General features: G+C 60.0%; 1 protein-coding gene across 1 annotated transcript in view; it reads right to left on the bottom strand.

Moving 5' to 3' along the window:
- The window catches only part of TSPAN9 (tetraspanin 9), a 169,357-nt gene that overhangs the window by 64,299 nt on the left and 85,141 nt on the right, over positions 1-19,917 (bottom strand). The window contains exon 3 of the mRNA XM_004692549.2: positions 6,863-6,942. Within this exon, the coding sequence (XP_004692606.1) occupies positions 6,863-6,925 (63 nt within the window). The 5' untranslated portion in view covers positions 6,926-6,942. The remainder of the gene's footprint in view (positions 1-6,862; positions 6,943-19,917) is intronic.

The raw sequence follows: 19,917 nt of genomic DNA, 5'->3' as shown, positions 1-19,917 counted from the left end.
GGATGCTGTGGGAGTGACCTGCCCTGGAGGGCCCACAGGGACCTGCAACATGACCATCAGCCCAGCTGGCCTCTGCCGGGCCTCATTCACCCTGCAGGGAACAAGGGGGGCTGGCAGGGTGTGGGCCACCCCCAGGGACCTGGGCCTGCCTCCACTGTTTCCCTGTGCGTGTACTCCGGTCCAGGATACCCGCCCACACCTCTCCACTTCCTATTTCTCCCACAAACCCCTAAGACCATCCAGAATAACCCCAGTCTGAGGAAACATCTGGGGCTCTTTCCAGAATTCCAAAATCCCATCTGGCACTCATTCCAGTCCCTGGGCCCCGAGACCCGTAACTTCCTATTCGAGGCGCTACCTGTTCATATGCTGCACTGCAGGCCGGGCAGTAACAGTCCCTGTACTCTAGTCATCAGGCGGCCTGCTAAGCAGTGTACCCCTTAAGTCACCGGACCTCATCACAGCCTGGAAGATAGCTGATACTGTCATACAGGAAGGGACCGAGGCACCAAGAGGTTAAGATAAGAAATCTTCAAAGCTCAGAGGGTTGGTGAGTGGGGGGTTCTGGGGGGAGGGGGCTGGGGGCCGCTGGACATGGCATCTGTTTATGTAAAAAGTCATCTGGATAAGGGGACTCGACACCCTAGTGAAGGCCTCTGAAGCAGTCAGGATCTTCCAGAAGGCGGATGCCTTGGCCAGTCACCTCCCCTGACCACTGACACAAGTCCTCCCTGCGTGGTGCTGATGCAGAAAGCAGCCCAATGCAGGGGGCAGATCTGAAACCCTGCAGCCTGCCCTTCACAAGGGCATCTTCAGGCCTGGGGGCCTTGGGAGCTTGCTGGGTCCATCTGGGAGCCAGAGTTCATCTGAACAAAAGCACAGACCCACCAGGCTGGAAGAGACTCAGATATCACCTAAAGTGCCTGTGGCTAGCTACACAAAAGGGGGTGAAAGCCACCTCCCTACCCTGCACTGCACCGCACTCTCCAGCGCAATCCCCTCTGCCTCCCAGCCATGTGCTGTCTGTAAAGTCCCTGCCCCCCACCCCTCACCACCTCTGCTGGAAGATTAGCTTTCAAATATGAGCTGGGACAAAGCTGGCTCAGAAGACTTAACTCTGCCCGAGGAGTTTAGCTCAGCTTCAAAGCTTCCTAACTGGAACCAAATAAGCAGGCACATCGCAGCTGGAAGGGAGAGGGCCGGAAGGGGGGAGGGCACAGGGCATCTCTGGAAGCTGGATTACCTACAGCAACAGCTTGCGCCTGAATGACCAGGCAAGACCTTTCATGGCAGTCACCTCCTGAAGAACCAGATATCCTTTTCCTCAGGGCCCTGGAGACAAACTGAAGCACCACACAGGAGTATATACTTTGCAGCTGGGAACGAACACTTCATCCTCACAACCCCACAACACACGTGTGACCCGAGGGTGCTCCTCTCAGCTGGCACCACCCAGACTGATGCCATCCTTTATTCCTCTGTGACCAGCCTGTTTCATGAGGGTAGGAGGCTCTGTCTGTCCCACTGGGTTGCAATCTCTGGATCTATTTGTCTCTCTCTCCCTGGACCTTCCTTCCTTGTCCAGAACCCCATCCTGATCTAGTCGTCAAACTCCTATTCATCCCTCAAAACCTAAGTGTCACTTGCTCTGCTTTGTTTTTTCTGTATCTTGCCTCTATTAAGTAGTTTTACCTACTCTGTCAAGTAGCTCCACCAGGCCCCTGCTGCTGAAATATCTGTTTATCTGTCTGAGTCCTCCGTGAGACTCTCCTCTGAGCGGTACAAAGCCCTGCCTTACAACAGGTGCTCAATAAATACATGCATCACTAGCCACAGAGCACCCAATCAGCCCTTCCAATAGAACAAACAGGAAAGACTCATGACTCACTGACTCTTTTTTCTAAACTAAGACACTCCTATGACACACAGGCTGTTTTTTCCTCCCCTTCATTCCTGATGGGTGCAGACATTTTTGAGGGCAGAGTTGAGCTGCCACCATGCCAGGGTCGGAAAGGAAAGGACAAGTCAAGTCAGGCCCCGGATGCTAGGTCCAGGCTGCTGCTGAACCCCCACCCCAAGAACCCAGGGGGAAGAGGAGCTGCCCCCCACCCCTCCCACGGCCGCCCTGTGTTCAGATGTTTGGTGGAGGACGAGACAGATGACCTCTCGATTCCACAACTTCCTGGCCTGAGAAAACCGATCTGCTCCGTACAAGCCCAGTCAGCCGTCCTCACCAACTGGAGGCTCCTGTGCACGCAGCGGGCATTCAGTAAATAGTTGTGGCATGAGTGAATGGGCTCAATCAGGACCCCAACAGCCCAGTAAGCCGGGAGCCTGCCGCCAAGTGCAGTCAAGGGCAGTCAAGCACACGGAGGGATGCAGGCACAGGGCAAGCCCCCCGCCCCGGGAGGCTGTAGGCATTCCCGGAGCTCGCCTGGGGGGCAGGGGGGTGGGCAGCCCATGGAGGCTGACCTGTGCACTCCCCGGGAGGTGGACACTGCACCCGCTCTGTTTCAGCGAGGACTACCTCTTCTCTACCCTCTTTCTCCCCACCCCCTCTTGATTGACACCATTGCTGGCTCTGACACGATTTAAAAATAGATATTAAGACAAGGAGGTTTAATTTTTAATGCTTTGGAGAGGAAGAAAACACAAAGCCGGCATTCCCTCCTGGCCCTGTTCTGGGGTCTCAGCTCACCTGCCAGGCCCTTCGCCGGCCACTCTTCTCCCAAGCAGAATCTGGCCCGACCTTCCCCAGGGAGCTCGTGGCTCCGCCTTCTGGGGACTCGGCCTGATACCCTGCACCCAAGCGCCTTGGGAAGCCTCAAAGTGTCTTGGCTGTTTCGCCTATACCTGCTCTTTGGAGAGGCCACATCTGAACCCCAAGTTCCTCATTTGGACCCCTCAGCCCACTTGCCACATCTATTTCCAGACTGAGGCACCCCACAGACTCCTTAGCATGTTCCAGGGCGCTCAGCACTGGCCTGTGCAAGGCTCCGGTCCTGGGTGCCACGGACCAAGGGGAGCGCGTGGCCCGCAGAGGCCCTGGCAGTGTGGCCACGTCAGCACTGTGCACCCCCAGGCTGCCTCCACCAAGCTGCCGGCCGCTGGACACAAGTACAGTCTGAGAGGGGTCAGTGCCTGGGCCTGACCCCGCTGAGGGGAGGTTAATCAAGGCTCTCACCCCACCTCCTGCAGGAGCCCTCCTCCACCAGGCCATTGAACACTGCCCCTCGGCTAATTGGCCTCATTAAAGGGAATGATCCACACGGAACAGACCTTCCAGTGGGGGCAGCATGTCACTGCTCTGCCGCCGTGATTTAAAGTGATGGCACGGCTCTGCTGGCAAGCAGGAAAAGTGACCATTACCGAGTGGCAACTAGGCCAGCAACCAGCCCCGCCCCCACCCCCCAGGTCAGCCAGGAACTTGATTTTGGTGGGGAGGAGTTGGGAGCACAGCTTGCTGTCCAGAGTGGGGAATGGAGAGGGGCTGGCTGAGGATGGTCTGCTTGCTCCCACGCAGGGAGAACACCCTGTGGGGGGGATTGCAGATGAGCCCTCAGGATGCAGAAACCTCTGTCCCAGTGCAGGTCCCCCACTTCCCGTCCACCACCAAGCTAGTACTCCCTCTGCCCTGAGGGTGAAGTCTGCAAGGGTAAGAGGAGGTGGGTTCAGCCCCACATGACCACTCCCTCCTCCTGGGCCCCCACCATCTACACAGCAGCCCTCAAGAATGCTGCCCTGGTGCCAGCGTGACCGCCTGGTCGAGGCCCGCAGCGCCAGGAGCAGCCTGTAGGGCACCTGCCCCCTTCTCACAGAGGAGGAGGAGGGGTGCCGGCCGCACAGCCCCCCCTTCCTGCCTCCCTCACCCCGTGCAGATCACCCTGCCTGGCCAATGCCAACACCCCAGAAGCTCCACCCAGTGGCAAGGACCCAGGGGCTGTCAGGCCTGGGAGGGGTTGCAGGAGAAGACAGCTGCACCTCTCCTCCACACTGGGCGCCCTCCCAAAGGCCCTGAGAGGCAGGGGTGTGGCAGCAGCGGTGGGTTCAGAGAACTACCAGGTAGCTCGGGACCTGGGGGAAGAGCTCTGTGTTGGACTGCAGCCTCGGGTCAACTCCAACCCCTCTGGGAAGCCTCCTCTTGGGATCGGGCCGAGGCTGGGGGAGATGGCGCCATCACTCCTAGTGATGGGGCGGGGTCCCCAGGGCTGCATCCTCCTCGCCCCCATCCTCGCTCCCCTCGGTGCCTCTCTCCGCTGTGTGCACTGGAGGCAGCAGGGGGCTTTAGCCCACGTGTCTTCACTCCTTCTCTTCCCACGTGGTTCTACCCGCCCCTTCTCCCGCCCGCCGGGCCTCTGGCCGCAGGTGTTCATTTGCGTGGAGCGTAGCGACCCGCCAAGCCCGCACCCTGCCTAACTCCACTGCACGTATATTTCTACCTCCCAATAACACAGTGGCGAGCGCTCTTACACATCTAAGCTTCTTCTCCCTTTTGCTGAATTCTCCACCTTTCCTCGGTCTGTGCCTTATTTCATCACTTCATATGCTACCAGCATGTAAGAACTGGGTCTTTGAGACCCAGTGCTTTCCCAGTTCATACCATGTCATGGGAATTCTGAAAATATTAAGTAATTAGAAAAGTCAGGGACCAGGGAAGAGAGACCCCTGCCTGGTTAAGAGGACAGTAGGAGGCGCCCTCTGGAGCAGAAGACGGCAAGTGCTCACCATGGCCACAGAGGGGGCTGCTCAGGGAACACTCACTAGTCTCTGCCCAGTGGCTACAGGACGTGGGAAGGACCGTCGGTCAGTGGAACGTCGGTCAGTCCATCAGGTGCCAAGGTAAGCTGTATCACAGGCAAGTTTAGCAACGTCTTTTCCCTTTCAGGTGGGCACTGAAAATTCCCACCACATCACAATAGGTGGGCTTACTGCTCTAAGCCCTCCACTCTTCACTCACAAACACATCATGAAAGCCTTTTCATAGCAGGACACGGACAGCTACACTAGCCTGAGAGCGGCTCCCCAAACCCAGCGAGGACCATCCTGGAGAAGGAGCTATAACTCCTGCGACCGGCAGGTGGCAGGGTGGGGGTGGGGGAAGATGCTGCTGAGTGGGAAGCGCTGGCCCAAGGCACTCAAGATCCCCAGAGGGTCTTCCTAGAAAGTGTTAAGATACGCCGAGTGGGACCAGGCAGAATGGTAGGAAGGTAGGTTGGGACTCTGAGTGAGGCCAGAGCGGGAAGCAGAGCCTGCAGTGAGGGCAGCACGCAGGTGAATCTGCAGGCAACAGAGAAATTCACACCAGTACCTGGCTGACACAGGAGGAGGAGCGTTGCTTTGCCCGAAGCATTTATTTGCCCACAAAGTCACTTGACGCTCCAAGGATTCTGCCCCAGTTCCCCCAAAACCCTCCGCACAGGGGAGAACATCCTGTCAGTGATGGATGAAGGGCCCCGAGCATGGGGACGCCCCGGAAATTCAACTCAAAGACCAGACTCAGACCAAGCAGCTCAAAAGAAAAGTTGTGGCTTCTGCCCCGGGCAGGAAAGGAGCTCTGTCCCCAGGGTGAAGGCAGGGAGACAGGATGCCCCCATGTAACAAGGTGGAGACCTGAGGGCCACCGCCATCATAGCCCCCACTGGACTGGAAAGGAAAGCCAGTCCTCAGGGAGAGAGTGATTTCCCCAAGGTCATATATGCTGCTAGAGCAGAACCAGACCGAACCCGGGCCAGCCCTGAGCTGTCCCCTCTGTGGGAAGTCTGGCACATGTGTGCAGCACACACCTGGAAAAAGTTTTCAGTTCAGCGGGTTCCTTCTATCTACCCAGTTCACTTGGAATGATTTCCTCCTGCTCCCGGTGCTCCTCCTGGACCCTGGGCAGCTGATCTGGATCAGCCAGGCAGAGGACAGGCCCTGGGGCGGAGCCAAACATCTGTACTGACTGTGTCTGGGCTCCAGGCAAGAAAGGCAGAGGCAGCAGATGGGATGAGGGAACAATTAGATATGAACTTATGAAGGTTTCAGATTTGCCGGACTGGTATTTCCTATAGGAAGACACAGCCTCCAGAACCACAGGCGACCGAAAGCAAGTCCAAGCTGCCCCACCCACTGGCCCTTCTCTGGAAATCTCCTCTCACCCAGGCAGGGGGCACTCCTGACTGTCACCCTGTGTCCCTTCCTCCCAGTCTCCTGGAGCCGGGGAGGGCTGGCGCGGGATGGCAGAAGCACATGGCTAGCCCGCTCCCTGCCCAGTTCCTGCAATCCCTCAAAAGCAGCAGCCTGCCGCCCCATGTCAGCGTCTGTCCCACTCCTCCTTTCCCGCACAAACCCTAAGGCGCGCGTATCCGTGGGCTGGGAAGCAGTTCCTAGGCTTGGAACAGGGGCTCTGCCTCCTTTTCCTGGGATTCACTGACAGAAGTAGGGAGAATTCACCTCCGCCCCTCCCCCAACTCATTCCCATAAAAAGCTGCAGATTATACTCTTGAGTAATCAGGGATACAAGGGACTGAGAACACCAGCTACACTGTGACACGGTGCCTGTCTCAGACTCCGGGCTTGGAATTCATATCCCACATCCATTTCTGCAGGTTCCCGGATTGGAGACACTTGGTGCAAGGCAGCAAACTTTGCCAGTCTCCTAGGAGTAGAGCAAGTCTCTCCTGGAAGACAGCGAGTTGGATCCCCTTCTGCCACCCGGGAATGAGCAAGGAAGAGAAAGATGCAGGACAGGGAGGACATGGCTCTTTTCGAAGCCCACTTACCGTTGTGCAGAGCCGAGCCACGCAGCGCCAAGGAGAGAGGGAGCAGCGCGCGCTACGGCAGGCGGAGAAGAGGCTCAGGGAGGGAGGCACTGAGGACTTACCCAGAATATCAAATTGAAGAGGAACATCATGTACTTCAAGCAGCAGAGGCAGCCCCTGGCCATGTTGCACTTCTTAAATTCTAGGAGGAAAACAAAGGACAGGTCCAGGTAAAACACCACGTACTTGCTGCCTCTGGGTGCATTGTACTTGTCGGTCTTCACGCCACCCTCGGCTCGGCTCGGGCCCCGGGAGCCCGCGGTGCCGTAGAAGGCGCCGGCCGTAAAGCCGCGGCCGAACGGGCGGCCCGAGGTGGACGGCTTGGCAAAGTCCGAGTCCTTGCTGTCCAAAGATGGACTCCGGTGGATCGAAGAATCTTCGCTACTCGACTTCTCCATGCTCGCGTGGTTCCCGAGGGGCGCGAGGGGCGGGGGGCATCGCTCCCGGAGTGGGACGGAGGGGCAGCCCGAGTCGGGCGCGGGCTGCAGGCGGGCCGGCAGAGCCTTGCACGCCCCTGCTCAGTATCTGGGCGCTCTCCAGGCCGAACACTGTGGGCAAGGGCCGCTGCCTCTCTGACGGCGCCCGGCTCCGGGTCGGCCGGCCCGGGAGAGCTCTGCGGCGCGGCGCGGCGCGGCGCAGCTAGGCTCTCTGCGCCCGAGAACGCTCTCCGGGAACTGGTTCGCCTGCGTAACTTAGCGTCTTTGGAGAGGCTGTAATTTGATTTCTCTTTTCCAGAGCGTCAGCTCGCCTCCCGGCTGCACCGGCCGCTCCACGCGACGCACAAGGGCGCAGGGATCCAGGCTCGCCGGGCACACCTCCCGCGGTCCAGCCCCGGCGCCGAGCCCGACCACTTTGAGGGCACTCCGCTCCTCTCCTCGGCGACTTGGCGAAGCTGCGCGCCCGCCCCGGGCTGCCGGGACGCAGGGCGGGCAGAGCCGAGGGACCCGCCGCCGCAGCACCGCCGGGCTTCCCCTGCGAATCCCCAGCCCCGACTCCCGGCTCCGAAATCGCCCCGAGCCCCCTTCCCCAGGACCTCGGCCCCGCCCCCTGCTTTGCATTCGGCCAATAAGCGCAAGGCCTGCGGGGGGGAGGCAGCCTCCCCCTCCTCAATGACACAATATCTTTAATAGGATTAGCGTTTTGCTGTGTGCCTATACGAGAGCACCACGAACACCCGCTAAATGTCAAGGGCTCGGGAGCTGGGGATGAAGCAGAACCTTCAGCGGAAGGCGCCGATCTCCTTTACCGGAGGAAAGAGGGCGGAGAGAAGAGGGGAATGGCTGGAGGTACCGACGACCCAAGGAGGCTGAGGTCTGGGCAAGACCGGAGGGGGAAAGAAGCTCCACCACTGTCTATCTGGCCTCCGCCCACTGTGCACCTCCGGGCCAGTCCGACCTGGGCCACCCGGCCCCCTGGCCGCGCACACACACATACACACACCCATGGTTTTGCACACGTGGGTCTGGATACTCAGGGAGAAGGGACCGCAGGGGAGGCGCGAGGTGTGGGAACGGCGCTTGTGGCCTCCGCGGTGCGCGCGCGCCGTCCCCGCCCCCACTGCGCGCGCGCACTCGCGGCTCCGCCAGGCTCCTGCAGCTGCGCGAGCTCCCGCCCCCGCGTTCCCGGTCGGGACGCCCAGCGGGCTGGGACCCCAGCGGGGCTGGGGAGAGTAGGTGGCCGAAAGGGGGTCCCGCCTCTTGCCTCTGCTAAGGGTGAAGTAGGAATGCTCTTGGACACAAGTTGGGGCCTCTCCACGAGAAGTGCTGGGAAGGCGAAGCCAGGCAACAGCAAGAATGCTCTCACTAGGGGCTTGGGAACATCCATGAGCAGAGCAGCCCTTCATCCTACAGAAAATACTGCACCTGCGTCCCCTGGCGTGTGCAGAAGTCCCAGTGCCACCGCGGGGCTAGCATAGGCAGAGACTAGAAGGCTCCACCCAAAGGGAGGCTCAGGTCTTACTAGGCCCTGATTCCCCAGCAGGGTGCCTGGCTTCCAGGAGGCCCTGGGCAGGTGGCTGGGTGGAAGAATTCATGCCTCCCCTGGCAACGTGGAATGTCCCCAGCCCATGGGAGCTACTCCACACTGCTGTGTGCGGGGTGCAGCGCCAGGCCCCGAGGAGACAGGAAGGTGAGCTGCTGCGGCCCTTCAGACAGACAGCCCGTGTGTAAGACAGGACACTGGCCCCCACCGCTCGGGCTGGGCTCAGCAACTTCCGGTCTGGCTGTGGGGGAAGCAGAGGGGCTTCAAGACCCTCTTCGCAGGCCTGCTTCCAGGATGCCAGCTGGCAAGCGGGCACCTCCAGGAGTCCAGGCGGACGCCGAGTGCTAGGTGTGTGCTGGCTCAAATTCTGCAGGCAGCTCCACTTCTCAGAGGGACCTGGCGCTGTTCTGAGGCCCCCCACAACCCCCCAACTCAGACCAGAGCCCCATTCTGAGCCCCAGTGTGTCACAACATCAACCCCTGACTGGTGAGCATCAGGGTATCATGGGTGCCCCATGGGGTGCCGTCTAAAATGCGGGGCGGACGACTGCTGGCCAGCCCAGCACCACCCCGCCGCCCGCCTGCAGCAACTTAGCACCTTTTGTCCCCCAATCTGCGCCCAGCTCCTGAGGCTCTCAGTGGCCATGACGTTCCTTCTTCTTTGATCCCAGAGGAATTAGAAGCTGGCCTGGGAGTGCAAAGACCTGTTTTTTGCCTTTAGCTCCACTTCTAGCTGTGTGGTCAAGGCCAAGCCAGGCTGCCTTTCAGAGCGCGTGTCCCCCTCTTTACAGTGGGAATTGATGGCGCTTACCCCTAGAGGTGTCATGAGAACAAGGTGAGCTGGCAAGTGTGAGAACAGTCTGAGGACGGCACATTCGCCAGCCCGTCGGATGAGGACCAGTGTCGGCAAGGCCTCCAAGGACAGGCTCTCGGCCCTCCCACCTTTCTCATCTCTCTGCGCAGCGCACACCTTATTCAGGAAGCGCAGTCTTCGTGCTGTCCCTGGACCCTTCCACCTTCAATTCTGATGACAAGTAAATCCATGCCTGTGACTATGCCCTTAGCTACTGAAGGCCCCAGGGGCAGGGGTGAAGGACAACAGGCAGGAAAGAGAGAAAAGACTGCCCAGGGCAGCAGTCTGCTCCCTCCTGGTCACACCTGTCAGCAGAGCACTGAAGTCCCACCTTCAGTCCACTAACAAAGCTCCAGTGAGGTCCTGTTTGTTGTGTCTCCCGGCTCATTCTGTGTCAGAACAATAGTAGCACCTGAACTTGAAGTCCTCGTGACATCCCAGCACCCATGCTCCTCGTAGAGGAACTCACGAAGCCCAGGTGGCCACACTATAGGCGGGTGCGGTTATGACCCCCCCCTTAACACATAAGGAAGCTGATTTCAAAACCCATGTTTTTCATGCTCATGGACCCTACCCTAGTTAATTCTCTGGAGCCTTCCCATCTAACAGATCTAAAAGCACAACGGGGAGCCCCAAAATAGCATGTCCTGGTAGAAAGTCATTAGATAGAAAGACCCGAGTCAGGGGCAAAAGGAGGGGATGGTGGGGTGGTGCCGCTGGACGGGCAGTTAACAAGCTTGGGAGGCACCATGGAGAAGGCACCCCACCCCCACCCCACCCCACCCCAAGGGAGTGGCAGGGGTGGAGGAAGGAAGGGCCCAGGGAGAATGTAATCTGGAAGACAGGAAGCCAGCCCCTGAGAGGAGGCAGCTGGATAAAGCTGGGACAGGAGCCATAGGAGGGAGGTTTAGCCAGAAGGCATCCATCCTCCTCCTCCCTCCTCCAAGGAACTATCCATTCGTAATCGATTATTCATTACAGCAGGACACTGAGCAAGAACTCAGGAAGACACAAAGATGAGTGAGACCTGGAGCTCACAGTCTCAATGAAGGGACCCAGCCCACACCAGAGGAGCTGGAGCCATGCAGAAGGGCCCTCTGGAGTGGGTGTGGCGGTGAGGGGGAGGGGAGGACCTCCAGGAGGGCAAGGGGAAGGCTCTGGCTGGAGTCAGCCAGGAAAAAGCCCCGCCATGCAGAACTCCTGTGAGCAGAACTCCTGTGAGCGCCTCCCTGACACCTGAGAGGTGGACTTCATCAGGGAGCGGAGACACATAGCCGCTGCCCTGGGAAGCCGGGCCTGGCAGGGGGTGAGGGAGAGGAGAGAGGCCTGCTGCTGTGGCTGCCTCCTGCCTGTCAGGACTTCCAGACGATAAAGGGAAACCGGCCCAGCCACGGCCTCTCCTGCCCCTCCACGCCACGCTCAGGAGAGCTGGGGTGCAGGCCGCCCTTGAGGCTCTCTGCGCATGTGAACAAGACACAGCTATCTTTTCTTTCCTTTTTTTTTTTTTAAACAACAAAAAAGTGAAACCAGCCTAGAATTCCCAGAGGTGGGGAAGGAAAGTGAATACGTGAAATCAACATGAAACATCTCTGCTGGCTGGCAACCAGGGAGAGGTGGGCTTCAGAGCAAATACACCTCCCTGCATTTCTCAGCCTTGCTGGGTGAGACAGAGCTCTGTCTTCGGTCCCTGGGCTCTCCCTCGCGCAGTCAGAGCTGACCGCCAGCATAGAACCTCCTGACGGGCACGTGACAGGGCAGGCAGCCCAGGAGGCGCCCGAACCTGCAAGCCACAGACAAGACAGCCTTCCCCGGGACTCAGGCTAAGGCGTGCTTGCCGAAGCAAGATGTGAAGTGGGCCCCAGTCAGAGAAGGCAGACTTCTTTATCCTCAAGCTCCAAATCTTTAGTCTTGAAACTCCAGAAGTGGGATGGTCTGCGGCAACGAGGCACCTCTTCCATCGCTAAGTGTCCACTCACTGGCGGAGCCGAGAGAGGCATCCCAGCAGGACACGCGACCCGGTGTCTGTGTGAAGACTCGCTAGGGGCCGGGCACGAGGCGTCCAGAGCAGGGGTGTCCCCTCATTGCCCTGGCAGTTAAACAGGTGGATGTGGTGACCGTACTGGGCCCAGAATTCAGCAAGGACAGTAACTGTGATGTGAACAGGACAGGACAGGAAAAACGAGGGGTCATGTTGGCTGTTGTTTAGTTTACAAGCCAAACAAAGAACCTGGCTGTGGTGGAAGGACTCACCGGGGAGGACTGAGATGGAGGAAGACTTGCTCAGAGTTTAAGGGGGGTGGCAGACACCCCCTTCTCTGGGGAGAGCTGTGCTCTGCCCTCCCTTAACCCCTGTCCCCTACTCTTTCTTCAGACCGTAACTACAGTTCGCCCATTTACCGCCCTTCTGGCCTCCAAGGAGGCAGGGCCTGTGCCGCCATCATTTCCTCACCCCCAGCACCTGCCGGGGCGGCCCCACAGGGCCGGTCCCAGAAAGTGCTGGGAGGTAGACCCCCATGCCTGAGCCCTGAGCGCTCTCCAAGGATGGCCTGAGAACCCCAAGTTCATTAACCAGAGGATGGGACCCAAGCCAGAAATCTATGGACTTGTTCCTGGAAAGCAGACTGCCTGAGCGCTCCAGAAGCAGCCGAGGAGCTCGGGTAACGTGAGGAATGCCCAGCCGTGGACAACAGAGGGCATGGGCCACACGGCCACGGTGCTGCTCCCCGCCACGTCCCCACGCTCTGCCCAGCCGGGATGGATGGACGGACCAACAGACAGAAGCAAACTTGGGTGTCGGCCATGCTGGAGGAAGAGGCAGGAAAGCTACAAGGTGGGAAAGAGGGAAGGACGAAGCAAGAGGACAAGTGCCCCGGACCCCTCCCGTTCCAGGGCCCCGCCTCGCGGGGGAGAGGGCTCCCACGGCGCCAGGCCTGGCTCCACACTGGAGGTGCCGGCCCTGTGGGAGGCCACTCCTGGCTACTGAGAAAACAGTAGGTGGCCATGCCCGGACAGGCCTGGCGGTGCTGTGGACAGCCTCCTCCCTATCAGCTATACTTTTCTCCCGCTGGGAGAGCTGGAAGGGAGGCTTCTAGATCACCAGGAGCCAGTGAGCCAGTGAGAGGTGTGGGCAAGAGGTCACAGAGCCAACACCACATCACGGCACACACAACACGCACACGAGTGACCGCGGGTCTGCCGGGCGCAGCCCTGTGAGAGAGCAGGGCTGGCCTCCCTGCCCGTCCATATCCACCTGTCCACACCCACAGCCAACCCAAAATAATGTAGCGAAGCACTGTGGGCCTCGGGACTAAATGGAGGGGCGCCCAGCCCCGTCTTCAGTTCTCTGGGCTGACTGATAGCTGCAGTGAGGCACCCAACAGCTAGGTGACCTGGAGTGACCTTCTTACCTCCTCTGTATCTGTGTCTCCAGCCGTGACATGGAGAGCTAATCCACGCCCCCCAAGCAGCCTGGAAGGACATGGAGGTTTGTGAGTGTAATGTACGTGAGACAATGTCCGACACAGGAAAGGGTCAATGAATTGCTGCATTATCATCAACCATGGTCGTTAGAGTAAAGAAGCTTCCAGTCCCCATCTGATTGCGGTGTCATTGAACAATGAAAGCGACGAGACAACACCCGATGATACAAAACGTCCTACGGCTCAAATTCTAAGGTTAAGTGCCGGCCGCTCCTTCTGGGAGGTCGCGGCTCTGGGCCCGCTTCTCTCTGCCTGGCATTCTTGCATTTGGGGGTTCCATTTGCCACCGTCCACACCTGCAGTGTTACCTGGGCCTGACCCACCTTCTGGGCCTCAAGCACGCATAGCCAACTCCTGCCTGGCACCCCACTTAGCCATCTTGCAGGCAGCGCTAATGTCATGCCCTCACCTTGCCCCAGCCCTCTCCTGGCAGCGCCCTCCCACCTCAGGGAACAGCCCAAACACCCCGCCTACTGCTCACACCAAGCCCAAGAGTCTCCTGCCCCTCCCCCAACGGAACCCAGTGCCACCCAGCGACGGAGCACGAGCTCCACTTGTCCTGCTGCCCAGAACTGCCCTTCACCCTACCTCACCACCACCCCCTCACCCCAAGCCTCCACCCCCAACCCCCTCCCCCAGTCAGCCAGAGCCACGTGCAGAGCACTCCATCCCCCGCCCAAGTCCAGCTGCCAGCACCACCTTCCATGACCTGCGCCCCTCAGAGGGGCCCCGTTTCACCGAGATGACGGCTGTGTGCGTCAGGTTACACGCACGTGCTTATCTGCTGCCTCCTTTTCCCTCACGACCCAAAGTCCTGAAAGCACCCCGCAGGTCTGGCGGGGCTGGTCCCGCTGCCAGCCAGCCAGGGAGCCCTCGGAGCGGGCAGGCTCCTCTCCACCCACCGCCCTGCTAGTGCTGCGCGCCCCTGAGCTCTTGGGAAGGCCTCAGGAAGGTCTCCTCAGGTTTTCTGCTCGCCCCCGATGGTCTACTGTAAGCTCCTCCGTCGGTGCCCACTCCGCTCCCACCCTGAACAGCCTCCCACGCCGCCATCACAGTGCGACAGGACAGGTATACCCAAGTGGGGGCTGCTGCCTGGTTCTCCTGTGAGGCCACACCCCAGGGCGGCAGGGCCTGCACCCACTTTCCTCAAGGGGACCCAGCACCATCAATGCCTGGCCAGCAGCGGGGCCTGGAAAGACCTGAACATCTGGATCAGTGCTCCAAGGGGGGCAGTGCCATAGGAAGGGGGTCGGGGCGGCCAGTTGTGGGGCACCCCAGGCCCCCTAAGAAGCGAAGCCTCAGGACGCTGGCTGCTGTGTGCTCCAGTTCCTCGATAGAGCAAAGAGGCTGGGCTGCCGGTTCGCTAAGGCTCCTTCCGGCCACAAAGTCCCACTCTTGGAAGCTGGCAGGCCTGGACAGGGCAAGGGCAGGAGAAAGCGCACCCCAGCAGGCACGGCCAGGGAGCCAGAGGGCAGACCCTCTGCGGAGGGCAAGGCCCACACCAGGCAAACGGACCTTTCACCTTCCTTTCAGGTGGACTTGGGAGAAGGCTGGGTTGGGGCGGAGTTGGCCCCGGGTGCCCGTTACAAGCCTGCACAGGCGCGTCGGCCGCCCTTTCTCATCAACCCCTGCCCCACCTTCCTGGACCTAAACTCCCATCAAAATGAACCCACCTCGGGCCCTCCCTGGTGGCGCAGCGGGTTAAAGCACAGCACTGAGAAGCTAAAGCCGCTTCCGCATGAGTTCGATTCCCGCCTGCCCCGGAAGTGACCACATGGCGTGGCAGACCTCTCCTGACCCGCCCGCTGCTCCCCTCAGCAGTGCACTTCGTCGGTCGGCCTGTTCCACTCCCCACTCTGTCTCTGGTGAAGCCTCTCACCACTCCTGCCCCTCTGGCCTGTACCCCAGTTCTGTATGCAAAATAAATAAATCTTAAAGAGAAAAAAAAAAACGAACCCACCTCGAAGGCGTCCTTATCCCCTGGCCTTGCACGTGCTCCCTCTGCTCTGTGTCCCCCCACCCCGCCGGGCTCGCTTGCACCGACCAGGGCCTCATCGCAGCTCTGGCAGCTCTCGCCGCCTCCACGGGCGGTGGGAGGAGCAGGCTGGCGCTCTGTGCAGCAGGATGCATCACACTGTGCGGCCAGGTCACATACCCCACACCCAGCCCAGCCCCCAGCCCAGCCTGGGAGCTCCTGGAAGGCAAGGGCTGTGCCATCTGCTTTGTATCGCAGCCCATGGCACACTGCCCAACACGTCAGCTCTCACTGGACACGCGGAGGAAGCACTGAGGCCTTTGTGGGGTCCTGAGCAAAGTGATAGCTGCTCCTTGAAAAAACGAGCCTGCTTTAACCTAGAGTGGCTTTACACAAAGAGCCAGATCTGTCACCCCCAAAGGCCAAGTTTCCCCTTTAAGCAGGCTTAAGAGTGGGGGCTTGGGAGGCAGAGAGGCTGAGCCCGCAGGACAGGCCGATGGCCCGCCCTGCGCGTTGCCCACCCGGGGCTCCTTCCTTCAAGGAAAGTCCTAAACCAGCCCCATCTCTCCCCCTAAGCCGTATCTGTCAGACCCCCAAAAGGAACTCGTGTGCGAAGCATTGTGCTGGCAGGCGGACGAGCCCGTGCCCACCAGTGCACACACGTGGGGTCCGTCACTCGTGGGAGACAGAGAGCGAGAAGGTGTTGTCACTAGGACTTATCAGGGAGGGCAGGTGGCTTCTGAGGCCTGAGATAAGGCCAGACCGCCGGCACAGGGAGGCGCACTGAAGCCTGAGGTTTATTGCCATGCACCAGTGGAAATGTACTGACCCAGCAAATCCAATATTCTAAACCTCCCCACGGAGGGCACTGGCCGGCCGGCTGAGATGCCAACCTGACCCCGCACCCAGCCGGCCTGCGAAGCGACCGTGCAGCCCGGACCTTCTGCTGATTCAGGAGCTGTTGCCTCGCTCCCCTCTTCCCGGTTCCCTGAGCCTGGAGCCGGCAGGAAGCCCCAGCAGCACCTGGAGCGGCGCCTCCCCCCACTTGCTCTGAAGTCAGAGGGAAGAGCCCACATAAGCTCCCCCTTGCTGAAGGGGGCAGGGGGGCGTAGGTGGGGGAGGGCACAGGGGGCATCCTACTGGGTAGCACTTGGCTGTCTGAGGACACCAAGCCCCACGGTGAGGTGGGTCGACTGTGGCCTTCCGCTGGCCACTCTGTAAAGCCAGGCAGGAGCGCTGGCCACTGGCCGTCCATACCTCTTGCCCTGCCCACCTAGGCCACCCGCATTCGGGCAGCTTCGTCTTTTGGGCTTCCAGTGGAGGGGCCTCAGGGCGACGCACGGTGTATCCCAATCCCTGCCACCTTGCTCTGCTCAAAGTACTTGAAGTGAAAGCAGTCACAAGCCACTCTTCAGTCTGCTGGTTGGGCCACCGAAACGCCCATCGGTTTCAGGAAGTCCCTTCCCAAGTGGCCCTTAGACACCTGGCTCCCACTGTGACCCAGCCCCACAGGATGGGCGGTCGCCGCCCCAGCATCCCCAGCGCGAGCTCGAGTGCCCGTCCCTGGCATGGCCTCCCCACCTCCCGCCACACTGGGGTCCCTGCCTCCAGTGCCCCCCCCCCGTCCTCCCTGCCACCTGCCGCCACCATCACTTTCCAGCACAGATCTGTGGCCACGCCACACTGCTCCTCACCAGCCCAAAGTCCTCACTGGCTCCCGGGAATTAACACAAACACTCAGCTTTCACCTCAGCCTTGTTTCCCACAAGTTAGGGAGCTGCACCCCATGCTCCATCAGCCGGCGCCAACCCCCTCATACCGGACATGTCCCAGTTCTCATCCCTCACCCGAGAGCTCCTGCACATGTCTGTCTTCAGTAGGCGACTAAAGCTCACGCCCAGGGCCACATCCTTCAGGAAGTTTCCAACCTATGGGTCTCCCCAAAGCGCAGGGGTCTCTCCTAACCTCACGCTGGGACAGTGGCTCCCCTCAGCACGGCTTGCGCAAACCTCTTCCTACAAGATGACACGCTCCAAGGAGACAAAGTCACCTGGGCTCCTCTTCAGCCACCAGATGACTGGTCCCTGGGGATATGGAGACATGTACGGAGGCGGCACGCAGCCCTCACGCCACGCACGCACCCCGAGCCTCAGCGCCGCCTTCCCCAGATGTACTTACCTCAGCCCGGTGCCAGACAACCCCGATACTGCCCTCGGCCTGTCCGGTGGGCACCCACCTTGCGAGGCCACCATCTGTCCGCCCTCTGGGGGCCCTCCCTGGGTCACCCACCAGATCGGGCCATCTCCCAACCACCAGGGAGCTCAGATGTCCAGCCTGGAGCTCAGAGAATGTGACTGGGCTCCGTGAGGTCTGAAGTGTCTGGGCGGCTCATGTCACGTATCCCCCAGGCTCCGGCCCCAAGGGACGCTTCCATATCCGAGTTGGCCTGGTGCCAGGGCACACCTGCTCTCCCCCAACCCCACCACACGACTACAGAGGAAATGCTTGCAGGGTGGACACGGCAGGGACAGCACAAAGCAAGGTCCCTCCTCCACCCCCCAGGCCTGAGCCCAACCAACCCCCTGGCATCTCCCCATTCGTATGTGAGTGCATACTTCACCCTAAAAGAAGAGCGCTAGGCAGACACTAGCACTGCAGAGAGCCAGGCAGTGGTGAGTGGGGGGCCTGGTCCCCCCCGACAGTGCTGTGTGTGAGCTGGGCCAGAGGCCTACAGGTCTCTGCACACGGCACACGGGCTTTGACCAATGAGATGAAGGCGCACACTTGCATTTCGTGGTCTGTAAAATGGGATGAGGTACAACTGTGAGGCCCAGATGGGGCAGTGTCTGAGAAACGGGGCTGAGAGATGTCCTCCAACCAGAACCTTCATCCCCACCCGTCATCGCCCATCACTTCACATGCACCTGACAGCGAGACAAGAGATGCTGACTGCTCAACACCAGAGACTCATGAGAGCTCCAGCACCCCCCACTCCAGCCCCCCACCATGATGTCATCAAAGAGCACTAGTTTTGGGACTAACAGTCTGGGCAAAAACAGCAGGCGCCCAGCAGTCCAAACTGCTCACAGGACATCCCTGGGGCGGGCTGGGCTCCCAAGGAAGGCTTCCACGAGGTGACAGGCGTGCTGGCATACCATCCTAATGTAAAGTGGGCAGGAGAGAGAGCCCCAGATGCCCGAATCTCATGAGCAAAAGTGTGTTCCTCCTGTTCAGGGGCTGCCATACTTGTGAGCATTTGTGAAGCCCCTTAGAGGAGAAGATATCTGGAGCCTACATCTGATGAACAAGCCAGCAAACCTCCCTTCCATGGGGTGGCTTTACCAAGCCCCGCTTTCATGCAGAGAGCTGACCGGGAACGGCAGGTCGCCAATACACATGCACAGAAGGAGGCGAAGGAAAGGAAAGAGCATCACGCGTCGGGATGACCCACCCCAAGAGTGGCCACAGCACGGCACTGTCGATTCTGGGAACACACCAGCGCCTCCCCCGCACCCACAGGCCCACCGTGTGCTTTCTGACTTCATACAGCATGAAAAGAGGCGCTGTCCTCTGAAACCATGACCAGCCCGCCCGCCCCTCGCCAGGGAGCAGTGACTTGCAGGCTGCCCTGTCCGCGGCACAAATCCCACCGGGCTGATTTCAAGCTGTCTCTGGGCTGACAAGCAACTGGTTGCTCTTCCAGGACAAGGGGCCCCTGGAAGCCGCCGTGGCATGCCCAGCTCCCTTCCATCCCAGAGAACCCTGAGGCAGAAGCTGCTCAGCACCATCCAGACCACCCCCCCCACCCGACACAGCCGGGGTTTGAGAGCAGGAGAGGAGGCTGCACTAGTCATAGCGGGGGTGGGAGTGTACAAGCCCCCCTCAGGGCCCCAGCAGGGCGAAGAGCCAGAGACCTGTGAAATTAGCCCCAGTTCTGCAGTGACCCTAAAGGTAAGAGCCCAGTTTGCTGTTCTGTTCACCCCTCTGATGACTTCCCTTGCTCAGAACACGAGACGAGGGCCTCACGAACACCTTGCACACACAATCGGCCCGCCCGCCTCCGCTCCAGCCACACGGTCCTGGGGGTTTCTTGCGGCAGAACCTGACCCTGGCTGCTTCCTCCACCTGGAAGGTTCTGCGCCCTGATCTCTGCACTGCCCGCTCTCACCTCCTCCACCCCATGGCTCAAATGCCACCTCCTCAAGGAGGCCCCTCGGTCACCCATTTCAGACTGCAAACCCCCGCCCAGCACACTCAGCGTGCCGCACCCTGCTCTGCTTTCCCACAGCACCTATCCAGCATGCACTGTAACTGACTTTCCTACGAATCGGTTATCCATTCTCTCCTCCACCAGAACTAAGATCCATGAGAGGCAGGGCTTTTCATTCGCTTCTTCCACTGTTGTGCTTCACTGCTGCTTTCCCAGGACAGGCGCTCAATAAACGCTTGTTGAGCGAGGAGGTCTCCAGAGAAGGCGCCAAAACCAGCAGGTGCCATCTTGGATTCCCGAGAGGAGGCAGCTGGGGCGTGAGGGAGCCCCGGAGTTAGTGCCCCCTCGCTGCGGCTTGGGGTGCCTATCTTCTCACCCTGGCCCTGCCACCTATGACCTGCTCTAGCCAGACCCTCCACCCTGCCTCAGGGCTCAGTGCCTTGTTCTCTCTCCTCACTGAGGCCAGAAGGAGCCCTCCATGGCTAACCCTAGGGCGTACCAAAGAGCAGGGCTGAGGCCCAACAGGACGTCAGTGTGAAGGCCTCTGAGCTCGGCAGTGGACAGCGCTGGGGCCAGGTTCCGGGCACTCCCTTGAGGGTTTAGGGAAGACAGGCTCTTTG

The sequence above is a fragment of the Condylura cristata genome, unplaced genomic scaffold (genome assembly GCF_000260355.1).
Source record: "Condylura cristata isolate star-nosed mole 26May11 unplaced genomic scaffold, ConCri1.0 scaffold00034, whole genome shotgun sequence".
NCBI lineage: Eukaryota > Metazoa > Chordata > Mammalia > Eulipotyphla > Talpidae > Condylura > Condylura cristata.
Note: the sequence above shows the minus strand (reverse complement) of the source record. Positions and strands in the feature narration are given on the sequence as shown.